General features: G+C 31.3%; 1 protein-coding gene across 1 annotated transcript; it reads right to left on the bottom strand.

Annotated features, from left to right (window-relative positions):
* Positions 1–277: 277 nt before the first annotated feature.
* On the bottom strand, positions 278–1,485 carry LOC114367836 (repetitive proline-rich cell wall protein 2). Its single transcript, XM_028325045.1, has one exon. The coding sequence runs from the start codon at positions 1,197–1,199 to the stop codon at positions 507–509; it is 693 nt and encodes a 230-aa protein (XP_028180846.1). The 5' UTR covers positions 1,200–1,485; the 3' UTR covers positions 278–506.
* Between the last annotated feature and the right edge of the window lie 13,169 nt (positions 1,486–14,654).

Genomic DNA, 14,654 nt, shown 5'->3' with positions numbered 1-14,654 from the left:
ATTTGTCGTAAGATAAATCAAAGTCAACTGTTCTAAATGCACCCTTATACTTAAGTTGAACAAAGTAATGGAAAATGTTGTTTGTTGCGAAAATGGATTTCGTTATTATCACAAAACAGTTGATCTCCATGAAATCCTGCATTATATGCTTTTTAAATCTTTTAATCAATATGTATTTAAAAAAATTATAACGTTAATCGTCCATTTTATATTTCGTACAATTCGTGTGGTTTTACTTTCATAATAAACATCACTCTAAAGTAATTTAGGATTAATAATCTGATAAATAATATAAAGTTCTATTATTCATAATTTGGAGTACAAAGCAACATTTTTCCCCCCCTTTTTCCATCCATGATACTCTTATCTTTGCCATAGCACTGCAAAGTGTAAACAAAAGCTTGAAATGAAGAAGCTAAGAGCAACCCTTGCAATAATTTGTAATCTATAACTACATTTTGAGCACCTCTTATTTAGCATATACTCAATACACCTCTTGACATCCTTCAGAAATGGGTGTCATCAGTTGGAGGGTACTTTGGGTATGGTGGCTTTCCATATGGTGGCTTGTAGACCGGAGGCTTCTCAACAGGTGGCTTGTAAATAGGAGGTTTCTCCACTGGGGGCTTGTAAACTGGAGGTTTCTCTACTGGTGGCTTGTAAACTGGAGGCTTCTCTACTGGTGGCTTGTACACTGGAGGCTTCTCAACTGGGGGCTTGTATACTGGTGGCTTCTCAACTGGGGGCTTGTAAACTGGTGGCTTCTCAACTGGGGGCTTGTAAACTGGGGGCTTCTCAACTGGGGGCTTGTACACTGGTGGTTTTTCAACTGGGGGCTTGTACACTGGGGGTTTTTCAACTGGGGGCTTGTAAACTGGGGGTTTTTCAACTGGGGGCTTGTACACTGGTGGTTTCTCAACTGGGGGCTTGTACACTGGTGGTTTTTCAACTGGGGGCTTGTACACTGGGGGTTTCTCAACTGGGGGCTTGTACACTGGTGGCTTCTCTACTGGAGGCTTATAAATTGGGGGGTTTTCAACTGGAGGTTTGTAAACAGGAGGCTTCTCAACTGGGGGCTTATAAACTGGTGGTTTCTCAGTGGGAGGCTTGTACACTGGGGGATTCTCATAGTTTGCAAGAACTTGAGGGGATAGAATTAGAGCTGCAAGGAGCAGCACTAAGGAGCTTAAGGAAGCCATGTTTCTCACGTTGTAGTTGCTGATGAGTAACACACCCAATAACTGGTTTTTATATTAGTTGGGGGCCTTACTGTTAAGTGCATGTCTCAATCCAATAGTTATTACTAGTGACGCGGTTTCTAGCACCGTTGTACAAAGGTCAATCTTCGGTGTGGATTTTCAATTGCTGTGTAGGTGAATGCTGTCTTCTTGTAGTTGCAAAGTTGGAAATTTAACGGGAACATTGACAAGTCCACACAAGTGATAATATTTTTTTTTCACATTTCTCAATGCACCGACGTCTTTGTCTCCTTTGGAAAGGTGTTAATACAAATAATTTCAATTGCCATACCAAATAATTGAATTGTTTTACGCATTATGGCATGGGAGTGTAGTAGCTAGTTTCTGGTTTTGACTCATGATTAATTGCTAACTAACAAAGAAAAAGAGTCTTAACACTGGAGAATTGATTTAGATATATACCATATTAGAGCCAAGAAATGCTTTCTGCATATATACTTTAGTTGTATGAGATTTGCTATGTTTGGCTAGGCTCAAATCACTTATTATACACTTACTGATCAAGTTTATGGACATAATGGTAGTATAAGTAAATTATTAGTTAATAGTTTAGTACCTTTTTTTTTTCTTTCTTTCAAGAAATAAACCATTAATCCTAATGAAGGAATGCTACTAAATAATAGTATAAACTAATTAAGGCCCGTATGCGGATCTGCAAACTACTCTAACTGAAAACATATATGATATTTGGCTCAAAAATTGAGTTGGCTAAATTGAAATTAGAAACATTATTATGTTAGATTAGAAATTAACACAGACAAGGCTTTCCTGTTGAATTGCATTTGCAATTTCCATGATTTGGCCTTGAATACTCATAGTACTTGATCAAATTTAATTCTTTTCAACCAATTTTGGAAAACTCCACGCACCCATTTTGTTTGAAACAATTCCAAAATCACAAGCATGACCGCCCGTAAACGAAAGTTAATTTTTTTTTTCTTTAACCCTTCCATTCATCAGAAAAAAGAGACCCTATTCTGATTAATCCAGAGTTTGTCCGGAAAATAAATAAAATTTAATTAAAAATTATTTCTATTAATAATTAAAGTTAAATAATATCTGAATAATTCAATTTTAACTTCCACACGTTAACCAACATGATTTATGGGCTGAACTCATATCATTCTTTGTTTTAATTACTTCATTTAAATACCTAAACTAATATTACCAATACATTTATATACACTTTTAAACTCAAGTAGCGATTTACTGTATACTGATCTGAGATGCGTGGCATCTTCCTCTTAATCATTTTAGCTTTATTTCCTCTGCTAGCACTTTCTTCTTTCTATTTCTTTTTTATTTTTATTTTTTATTTAAACCTGATCATATGGGGCTAAGTTCTTGAGTTTTGCATGACAGGAGTTTGTATTTTGGATAGCGGTGGAAGAGGATTGTTGATGTCATTGGAGGGAACTCTAGGATTGAAAGAGTTGTCCTCCAGCATCATTAATTTTTCGAACCTGAAAGGAGATATTTGATTCAAACAAATTTTTATTTTTCATATTTGGGTTATTTTTAAAAATCTGACCTTTTCGAGTTGAGAAAAAAAACTATTTCAGTAAAAATATTACATTATTCTTATTAAATCTTTTAATATACATTACTGAGAAATAGACTTTTAATATCATTTTTTATTTATTTTTGACATCAATTTTTAACGATGTTGAAACCATTAGCGTTAACAAACTCAAATTAATATTGATTTTTTGAAAATCGATGTTAACATTCAATATATAATATTATTTTTTTAGAAAAATAAATGTCATAAAATAAGCAATAAAGCAAAAAATGTAAAATATGCAAACAAACAACATCAAATAGTTGATGTCAAATTTTTTATGATAAAATAAATGTCTCACAAAATACAACTGATCCGTTAATAATTTCTTTCAAATAATTATCAAACTTATTGTGTAACAAATAAAACTAAATGACCATATTATCCTTATAAGTATATATCTTATCTAGTCAAATCACATAAAATTTACGAAGATTAATTAATTAATTCCTAGTCTCACACACATATATATACTCACACAAAAGGGAAAAAAAAGAAATAAAAAAGAAAGGGACTAAATTTTTGTAATAGATTGTTGTAAACAAATCTTTGTATGTAAAATAATATTTTAATTCTTTATTATCCCATCAAATATGAAAAAATGAATTATGTAATAACTAAAATTTAATAAAATATAATATTTATTAACTTTGAAAATACAAATATTTATTTTTTATCATCCCATCAAATATTTATTAACTAAAAATTCGTAATAGTTTTTTTATTGGATGATTTTAATTAAAAATTGGGAGAAATTATAATTCTGCTTTTGATTTTGATTATTTTCTTGGAAAAAACATTATAAGAGTGTGTCTCGTAGAGATGATTTTTGGTTTTCATCGTATATAATGGAACCTAATTATATTATAAATTGTATATTAAAATAATATACTTCCAAGTGATGCTCACCATGATGAAGCACAAAGGTATAATCATGTAATGTAAAGCACAATAGTCATGGTCCACCAATATGAACATTACAGATCTAATTAAAAACAAGTACAAAACCTATTAAGTATCAAATTATCAAAGATAAACAACTAAAGCTACACGTGAACTCATAATTCTATATTCTACAGCAACGAACACTTGCCATTATACATCCCCTACTCTTTGTTATCCCAGAATATAAGCCACGAACACTGCTTGTCATTATATACAAATAAATTAGCAATATTCTACAGCAACCATGCTGTCATGCTTCCACGTACCCCCTTCCAATTTTGTTCAGCTGCATTGGAATACCTCATTTATATTGAAACAGAATAATAACCTTTGCCTTAATATTTCATAAATTTATTTCTAAAAGCATAAATGAGAGCATATTCAATATATCATTCCTATTTGTAAGATTTAAAATTGAGCATCAAGGGATAGCCTACAAAAATGAGATGCAGATACTTGCAGAAGGACCCTAAATTCATGTTTCTAAACAGATAAATTCTGTTAAATTCAAATATACATAACCTTGGTAGAGAAAATTCAAAAATTAAAGATTAATTTCTTTGCCAAAATATACAATAACTAATGTTCACACATAACCAAAATAAAAATTAAAAGACACTACTCAGTCCAATTTGTACAAATGATCAAAATAAATATATATACCTGACCAGAGCAGTTCTTAATCTCAGCACCAATGAGTAGGGAATGAAAAGGATGACTTCTCCCCACTATGCATGAAAACACTTCCAATCTCAGCAATGTCACAAACCCAAACCTTTCCAATCCACAGCGGCATTAGGGTTTCACTAGAACTTAGAAAGCGAGGGAATTTGGATAGTTTTGAATCAAATGAGGCAGGTGCTTCAGACTTATATATATAAGTGTGGACATTGGTTTTATAAAAAACCGATATTAACATTAGTCTCTAGTGACATTAGTTTTTTAAAAACCGTAACGAACTAATATTATCATTGATTTTTTGACAAACTACTGTTAACATTATTTTGTTAACGTCAATTTTTAAAAAATTGATGTTAACGAAGTCGTGTTATTTACGAATATGTTACCACATTTTTGTTAACATCAATTTTATCTAAAATCGGCGTTAATGTAACGATGTTAAAACTAATTTCTTTAGTAGTGGTAGTAAATAATTAAAATTAATTATAGTTTATGGAAAATTTTTTTGGGAAAGTTCTATCAAACTAAATGCGGAAATATTTTATTTCCAATAGACATATATAAGTAATGTTCGACAAATCATTTCAACTAACTTCTAATTTTTTTACTAGCTAAAAACTTGTTTGAGTGTTTGGTAAATAAACTTTCTTAAGTAGCTTCTAGCATTTTTTGAAACGCTACTAGAAGTAACATTTTTTAAAACGTTAGTTTCTAACTTTTATATTCTATTTTCTTTTTATCCTTTAAATATTTATTCAATTTCCTTATTGTGTTTTTTAAATACGTCATTTATGTCATTTTACATTTTTCAACTACTTCAATAATTAGTTTTACTGAACACTAAGATTTAGGCTATGTTCGACAAGTCATTTTAGCTAGCTTTTAACTTTTTTTACTAGTTGAAAAGCTTGACTGTTTGATAAACAAGTCTTTTTACGTAACTTGTATGTTTTTTTAGTAGCTTCTAACATTTTTTAAAATGCTATTTGAAATAACATTTTAGCTTCAAGCTTTATATATTTTATTCCATTTTTATCCTTAAAATATTTTTTCAATTTCCTTATTACATTTTTTAAATATGTCATTTATGACATTTTACATTTTTTGACTACTTTAACACAAGTGTAAAATGATTCAAAAACAATAAAATCATGATTTGTTTAAAAGGGGTAAGCAAAAAATTTGATAAATATATTAAGGATATAAAGAGAAGAAAATATAAAATGCTAGAAGCTTGTGTTGTAAAAGACACTAGAAGCTACTGAAAAGCTAATAAAAAAAAGCTTGTTTGTCGAACAACCAAATGAGTTTTTCAGCTAGTTAAAAAAGCTAGAAGTTAGCTGAAATATTTTGTCAAACATAGTCACTAAACACTTATTGTTAGATCAAAGCTTGAAGCCCTTAGTCTTAGTTTTGGTTTGATAATTTTGCAATGCCTACCATGTTTAATAGATGAGACATTTGTATTGAATGTTTTAGACTAGGCATGTGTGTGATATACTCTAACTCTTTTTCATGCTTAGTGCTGATCAAATATGAAGTGAATGAATTATTCTTATTCTCTAAGTTTCTTAAGAACTTACTTCTACTTGAAATTTGGCTAGAAGCATGGAATTAATCGATTGCCTAACCTGGTAATCGAATGCCCAAGCCAGTTTCAGAAAAGGAATTATCTGTAGCTTAAGATAATCGATTATCTCATTTGATAATCAATTATCTAGCACCTGGAAACAAAGAAAAGTTCTCTGTGTGATTCTTTAATCGATTACCACACATGATAATCGATTACCCAGAAAACAAAAAATAAACAGAGAAACTCAGACTAAAATGAATCAATCGATTAACCCATTTCTAGAAATGCATATCAAAGGGGATTTTGAAGAATTAATCGATTACCTTTTTTTTATAATTGATTAGATTTTTTTTAACTATCAAAATTTATAAATACTCGTATGTGTTTTCTTTATGAGAGACTCTTGATACATTAGTCTTAGAAAAAAATATTTCAAGAGAGTCTTCTAAAATAATTGTACTGCATTTAGTATGAAGATTGACGTTGATCAAAGAATCATTCATTATACCATCATGAATTTATCATCTTGTGAAGAGAAATTGAACATTGGAGATCTACATATTTCAGGTGTACTCAATCCTTTATCTTTCATTTTTTTAGATTGCATTTCTTGGTTAGAGTTACCAAGAGGGTTAAAGAATGGATAAAGTTTCAATTCTGAGTCTTTTCTTGTAGGGTTCAAGAGAAAGATTTGATTTCTATTAGAGAATTGTATTTGTATAGTGTTTGTACTTATTTTCTCTATATAGTGAAAGTTCTAAGAGCACTTAGAACAACTGGATGTAAGTCCAAACATAAATTCTTGCGTGATCCTCTTATTCTCTAAACTTTGTGTCTTGAATTCATCTTGGTTTTGGAATTGATCTTAAGGGTCATCATAAAAAATTGTTTTTTTTTTCACATGTTATAATCATAGAAGTTTCTGATTTATTATAATCTTTTGAAGAGACTTTGATTGATTTAAAAGGGTTAATTTAATCTATATTAAGATCAAATTGGTAAATATTTTGAAAGAATATATTCACTCCCTTTCTAAATTCCATCTTGATCTAACACTTATGATTTAGTAAGTTAGCTTAAAGCTTCCAGCTAACTTTCTAGCTTTCTGAGCTTTTTCGCTAGTTTTTGCCAAACTCAGTCTAAATAAGCTAGTTTAAAAGCTTCCAGCTTTCAACTACCAGCTAACTTTTTAGTTAATTTTGTCAAACATAGTAAAAAATGTTCCTAAGAATATTAAAAATAAATAAAATAAATTTTAGTCATTCCTATAAATTATGATTTACATAATTTTTCAGGAATTAAACTGTTAGGGGCATTTGGTAGGGATAAATTTTCAATTTCTTGGGAATATTAGATTGAGAATCTTTGTTTTCATGTTTGATATCTATTTTAATATCTAAGATTCTTGAGAAAGAAGGTTTCCCAATAATGTTTTTTGTTGGTTACCCACGAATTTTTCTTGTGGGGTGAGAATCTTAGCTTCCCAAGATAATTAAAGTAACTAATGAAAATGTTGTGCAACTTTTTTATTCCCTGGAAACTTTCCCAAAAGTATTTATGGACAACCAAATAGATTTTTTCATTCCCAAGTATTATGATTCTCATACATGAAAAACTTCTCCCAACCAAACTCCCCTAAAAGAGACATTTTACTGTCAATTTCAGAAAAATGATTTAATATTGGAGCTGGTGATATTTTTTATATATTGGGATACACATTTTAAATACGTTGCTGAAAATTGATCTACAAGAGATTTTCTAAATCGATTCATTGCGTTGTAGAATACAAAGAATAATTCCACTGGAGTAGAGCTGTCAAAATGGCCCGACGTGTTGGGTCTGACCCACCTCGACTCATCCTATATAAGTGGGTCAACCCAACCTAACTCACTTAAGGTTTAGTCTTAAAATTAAAAAATTGTTTGGCCTGGCCCACCATGGGTTGTGGCTTAAATGGGTTGGCTCACCAATCCATCTAAAATTTAAAAAAAAATCATTTTTAAACCAATTTTTTTAGAATTTTGTTTTTGAATAAATTAGAAAAATATTAGTTAAATTAAATCTTCCACTATCCACACACCACACCTACAACAAGACACATTATCACAAGCAATTTGCATATTATCACACACTAAATAAACAAAATTGAAGTCTAGAACTTCAAACTCTGAAGTCTTAAAACAATATTACAAAATACTAAAAGTCTAAAACTTTGAAGTTTTAAAATATATTATAAAATATTAGATTATTTTTTTAGGTGGATTAGGTTGGCCAACCCAACCCACCATGGGTTTAACCCGGGTGGGTCGGATCATAAGTTGATCGGGTTCAGTTTTTCACCCAATTAATTGTTTTACATCTTTGTTTGTTTGGCCCAACCTGAACTTGTGGTGGGCCGGGTTGGTCCATAGGTTTGGGCCTATTTTAACAGCTCTACACTGGAGTTACTAACCTTCTCTTTTATCATGTGAGACAACTCTTGATTCATGAAGCCATTATGTCATGTTGTTGGTCTTTCTGGAAACTAACTTTATGTGGCTTCCCATAATCATGCAACAAACTCAATGGTCTCCTTATCATCTATAATAATAGGGCCTTTACTTTCTGTACTTCCCTTGTGCTTCCTACACTTCCCAATTTTTTGAATATCCCTAAACTACCCTTTTCATATTATAACTTTTCTCTTCTCCTTATCTCTCCTAAAGGTCTTCCTCACACCTCATTTCCTACTCTCTGCAACTTATGCTCCACAGCTAGCATCGTCCCCTCCATATCCTCTTCGCGCATTTGATGTCGTCGAAGTAGGAGCCATTTCCACAAATGAAGACATTGAATGTGCTTTCATTCATCTCTGCATAGTTCTGATGAAGATAGGTAAAGTTTGGTTGACGAAGACGCTATGGTTTGTTGTTTCTATTTTTTTATTTTTTGTTTTGTTTTTTGGACTATGCTTTTTGGGAGTACAATTGAGCCAAATGTATCTAGAATAGGTATTCCAAAAGTTTATTATCCAATAACAAAACATATGTTTTGGAATGGTAATCAGACTTCAGAATAGGCTTTCTAGAAAACATGTAAATACTTTTCAGAATAGCTGTCCCAAAAATGCTAAACACCTACTAGATTAGCATACCAGGAGACAAAAAGGAATCTCCGGAATGGCTATTCCGGAAAGTATTTACTTGTTTTCCAAAAAGCCTATTCCAGAGTCTTATTACCATTCATAATGTGTGCTTTGAAACAAAGTTTATAAGATTCTAGATTTTTTTTTCCGTATAATAATTGGGATATTAATTTGTGCTCCGAAATAAGCATTCTGGAACATGTTATAGTATGTTATGGAGGACGCAATCAAAAAATCGTGTTCTGGAATTGTTGTTTTGGGACGCATTTTTTTCCCAAAACATTGTTTAATTTATTGATGATGTCTGTTGTTTTTTTGTTTGTTGTTTTTTAACTTGTAAAAATAAGACCAAGATATTAGTGCAAAGCAAATATGATGTCATTATAATATAAATTCAAAAGTTTCTTTTATATTGTGATATCAAATTTTTAGAATAGGAATTAAATAATGTAATTGAAATTTATTTGTTTTCAATGTTGTTAGTTTAAATTTGTAGTTTGTATTGAGGATGGTTACTTCAACAAAATGTCTGATGAAGTCAATATGCTTGAGGACATGGATGAAGATACAAGGATGCCATTCAGGGAAGACATAAAATATCATGATTGTAGTACGAATGTAATTAATTATATAATTTATGTAATTGTTCATTTATCTAATACATGGAAAGGTGAACTTTGAGAACCTTATATCTTCTATTGTTTAAGTAGGTTTTTGATACTCAAGATGGGTTATTGAAATGGGTTCGGGCAATTGCATTTGAGTTGGGTTTTGCTATTGTCATTTTGAGGTTAGACACAATAAACATACAACCTAGAAGGAAGACATATGTTGTGTTGGGTTGGGAGAAGGATGACAAATATAGGAAATACAAAAAGGATATTGACAAAAATCAAAAGTGTTGTATTACAAAATACTTATTTTGTAATATAGTTGTAAATTTGGAATGTGTTTTGGAATATCTATTCTAGAAGCAAAAAAAATCAAGTGTTGGATTACATAACAGGTGTTTCAGAGCATATTTTTGGATTTACAAGTGTATTACAAAATGGGCATTCCATAATAGACTTGAAAATCCCAAAATGTGTTTTAGAACATGTATTCTGGATGAGGCTAACTCAAGAACATGTATTCTAGATGAGGCTAACTTAAGAACATGTATTCTGGACTGCTTGTTCAAGAATGTTATCCTTATCCAAAATAGGTGTTCCGAAACATATTTCTAGCGAAAAAGAGACCCAACACAATTTCGAAGCACCAATTTCACAGAAGCCAAACACCCACACTAGAACCCAACACCACAACAGACCAGAGCATTTGTAACCAAAAAATGATCATCACTTACCTTCATTGGCGTTGTGCCTAGAGGGTGAGGCCACAAACCACTTCGTTAGCGTCGTGTGACAGTGTTGCAACGACTATCACGTGGGATTTTCCGACTGAGGAAAAAGAGTTTTCAAAGTAGCGTGGGGGTGCAAGGGCACTACTAGAAATTATACATTTAACATCGCTAGGTTAACATCAGTTTTCGACAAAACCGATGTTAACAAAAACGCGATGACATACTTGTAATTAAGCCCAGTTTGTTAACATCAATTTTGTCAAAATCGATGTTAACATGGCATCGTTAACATCAGTTTTTAAAGAACCAATGTTAACATAGCCTCGTTAACATCAGTTTTTAAAGAACCAATGTTAACATGACGTAGCTAACATCGATTTTATGAAAACCGATGTTAACAGGGCTATGTTAACATCAGTTTTTTAAAAAACCAATGTTAACATTGTTTTTTTTTTTTTAAATCGATGTTGTAGTTTTAATTAAACTTAGAAACTAAAAAGCCTTTCATTTCACGCTCAGTCTCTCGCAAACCCTCCCTCACAAACCCTCCTTGCTGAGTCTCGTAAAGCCACCCTCAGGCCGTCGTCGCCATTGTCGTCACTGCCATTGCAGGTAAAACCCCAAAACCCTTTCTCGCTTTGTTCGTCGTCTCCTTTTCTGCCGCAAACCACAAACCTGCAACTACGCTACTCCACGAGTTCTTGTTTGTCACTTCCCGATTTAGGTACGTGGCTGCTCAAATCTTCATCTTGCTCAAACCTTTCTTCCTTTAGAATGTTAAAATCGGGTTCGTGAGTTCGTTTTGTTGCTGGATTGGTGAGTACGTAGGGAGGGAAATGCTGTGAACATAAAAGTTGTCCAATGGGTTCGCGAGTTCGTTGTTCCGTTTGCCACTTTTGTTTCTATAATTTTTTTTATCATTTTCTCTTCAAGTTTTGATAGTTGTAACAATTCAAAGAATGTAAGATTGTAACTCCCAGAGATAGCTGTTATTGTTAGTAACTTGTAGTGATTTACTGAATCTGTTTTCATAGCTGTTTTTTTATCATTTTCTCTTCAAGTTTTGAACATTAAAGGCTTTTAATTGAGTATTCAGTGATTCCTTCAGCCTTTTTGTTTAGTGAAAAGAGATATAAGTGTGATAGTGTAGTGATTCTAGTAGAGAATGATGGAAGAAGGCATTAGATGTAAATGTAATTACATGCAAAAACTACCATACTTCGTGCTTCCCTTTTTTTTACCCATTTATAAAAAAATACCGTACTCTGTTCTTCAAAATTTTGTTCATGATTCTATTCTCTTGGGATATTATTTTGCTTAATGAATTATTATGTTAGATAGGCTTACCAGGCTAAGTAGTTTTTGTTTATAGTTTGTGTACCAACCATGGCTTTTTTTCTTCTTTTTTGCTATATATGGATATGATGGTATATATTGGTAGCTAGGCTAGTTGATCATTTGTTAGGTAGATGGCATAGCTACACACCTAAGAGTTGATGATCAAACTGTGTCATAGAGCTTCCGTGGCTTTCAATGGCATCAGCTATGCCAAGCTCAATGGCACATTTCACCAATGCTAATTCCACAAATCCAAATGCGTACTTCCAGATTTCCACTTGTGCTTCTACTTCTTCCTTCTCCCATGTTGTTTTTTCTATTTTTGCTTCCATATTTAGTCCTGTATAATCGAATAAACTTTGTAAGTATCCATTTTATAGAAGTTTTTTTTTAACTTCTTGACAGTTTAATAATAAACTAATTTCATCTATAAGTGAAAATCAATTTAAGAATGATTACATATGGTAAATATTTCATAACTATAAGTGAAAAACTTACTTCCATATTTCTTCTTGTTGCTTCTGGTTCGTTGTGCTCGTATAAAACTATGAACAAATTATATATATATATATATATATATATATATATATATATATATATATATATATATATATATATATATATATATATATAAACTGAAGATAGATATGTCAACAATTTGAAAAGATGCTTATAAGCCATGTTTGAGATCCTAATTATAGTTGTAGTTTTGATATTAGTACTGAATCTGATTTGATGAGCCTTTGAAGAGGTGATTACTATGTTTGTTTCCTTATTCTCAATCTTTACTAGTATGTCAACAAAGTGTGTATAAGCTAATTTATTATGGCCATGAAATTAGAACGTTAGAGAATAATATGTTAAGTGTACATGCTGAAAATCAAGCCTGATGGATTCATTCTAAGTATCCTTAATATTTTGAAGATCTCTGTCCTATGTTTCAAATCCTTTTGATCTCACTTAATTTAAATGATCCTAGAATTTATAGCAAACTTTCCTATAAGGCATGTTCAAGTTGGTTTTTGTATAAATTGTGTATGAGTAACCCTTGTCTTATAAACTTAAGGCATGTTCCCCTGCATTAGTGAGACCTTAAAGTGTCTACTTTTAAACCATCACAAGGCCTATGCCATTGGCATAGTTATGCTGAGTGAAGTGATTGAAATGGAACAACTATCCTTGACTGAATTCTTGGACAAATTTTGCCCTGTGTTTAAAAGTCTCTGTGGGGTCTCCCCTGTTTGAATCAGATTAAATCCTTAAGTAGTGCTGTAGATTTTTGCCTTATATTTCAAATAGAATTGGTCTCATATTTTTTAGAGATTTCTAGACTATTTGGCGAATATTATGGTAAAACATATGCAACTTTCTATATGATGGACGAATGTAAGTATACGTACTATTTTCACTAATTTGAGATGTTCAATATTTGAGATACTGGTTGGGAAAATTTTTTCTATATTTATACATCTTAGGGACAACTAAACTAATCTTTACCAAATCCCTTCCAATATCAGAGTCTAGGAAAAACTACCAAATCAAAATCAAAGTATGGTTTCCCAATGTGACTAGCATTAACGGGTATAGTGACCCTGCTTAGTATTAGGGACAGGTCTGGAAGGTACAATTCAAGCTTACCAATTTTTTTTTACCAAAAGTCTAAAAGAAAAAGGTAAAGGCATGCAATTATATGCATAATAATAGCAATAACTTTTTCACAACTGTTTATTCTGGAGATTCAACAAACACTTTAAATGTATCATTATACATATATTATTGCTGTTGAAGAAGTATATAAATAATACTTCTTCCTGCTTCTCATAGCTGATAAAAGGCTTTAAATACACGTACTAAAGCCCAAATTATAACACACTACGGTCAAATACAACTAGCAGCCAGCTGTTAAAGTCCTAGAAGCTTGAAGCTGACAGAGAGTTGAGAAGTTTCGATAATCTAACTTCAAGCAGTGAGTTTTCATTGGTAATTTTCACATTTGTTCAACCTTCCTTACTCAAGAATCTCTCTGAAATTGCTATTTTTTTTACCATATACTCGATTTGAAATTTCTGCTTAAATGTTTGTTTTATGAAAAAAATTTTAAAGGTGTTAATTAAAAGGATTAAGCCATATATAGTTTAACATATACTGATATACAAATTATAGATAGATTGCTTAGATTTATTAAAGAAAAAAAGGAAACTTAATATATAATATTATAATATTATGAAACGGCTGTAAGTTAATTACTTGGGCTGAACATGCTATTCTATTACCATTAAAAAAATAGTAGCAACACCCACTCTAGTATACTATGTTGAACATACTCTTTATTAGTTAAGAGTGTCACTTGTGATTTTTGTGGTTTAATATAGCTAGTATTACTATGTTAAAAGGAAAAGTTCGTAGTTCAATTGTTCAAGGTTAACTAAGCTTATTTTTCTACAACTAAAACAGGTTTGGAATTTCAAATAGATAACAACAGTACTAACAAAGTTGAATTACTAAAATTGTAGCAATGGTGGTAGAAACTATTATGATCACCGCCTTCTTGTGCTCTTCTTATTCCCCTTCATAGTTGAATTCGATAAAAAAAAAAAAGAAATCAAATAAAAATGCACACAATATCTGTGTATGTATGTACTTGTATAATGAAATTTTGAAGAAGTTGATTGAGATACATGAGGTCTTTATGTATACCTAATTCTGAAGAATCCATTCGAATATACAGATCCTGCCCATCATTTTCAAACTACTTAATATCAATTAGATCACCAAACCACATGACACAACCACTACCTTGACCTCTAATGTATGAATTAGTATATGCCATA

Source organism: Glycine soja, chromosome 9, assembly GCF_004193775.1.
Source record: "Glycine soja cultivar W05 chromosome 9, ASM419377v2, whole genome shotgun sequence".
NCBI classification, from domain to species: domain Eukaryota; kingdom Viridiplantae; phylum Streptophyta; class Magnoliopsida; order Fabales; family Fabaceae; genus Glycine; species Glycine soja.
Note: the sequence above shows the minus strand (reverse complement) of the source record. Positions and strands in the feature narration are given on the sequence as shown.

Bases quoted from the DNA above. Each gene is read 5' to 3' on its own strand.
- LOC114367836 (XM_028325045.1), bottom strand. From the start codon at position 1,199: ATGGCTTCCTTAAGCTCCTTAGTGCTGCTCCTTGCAGCTCTAATTCTA.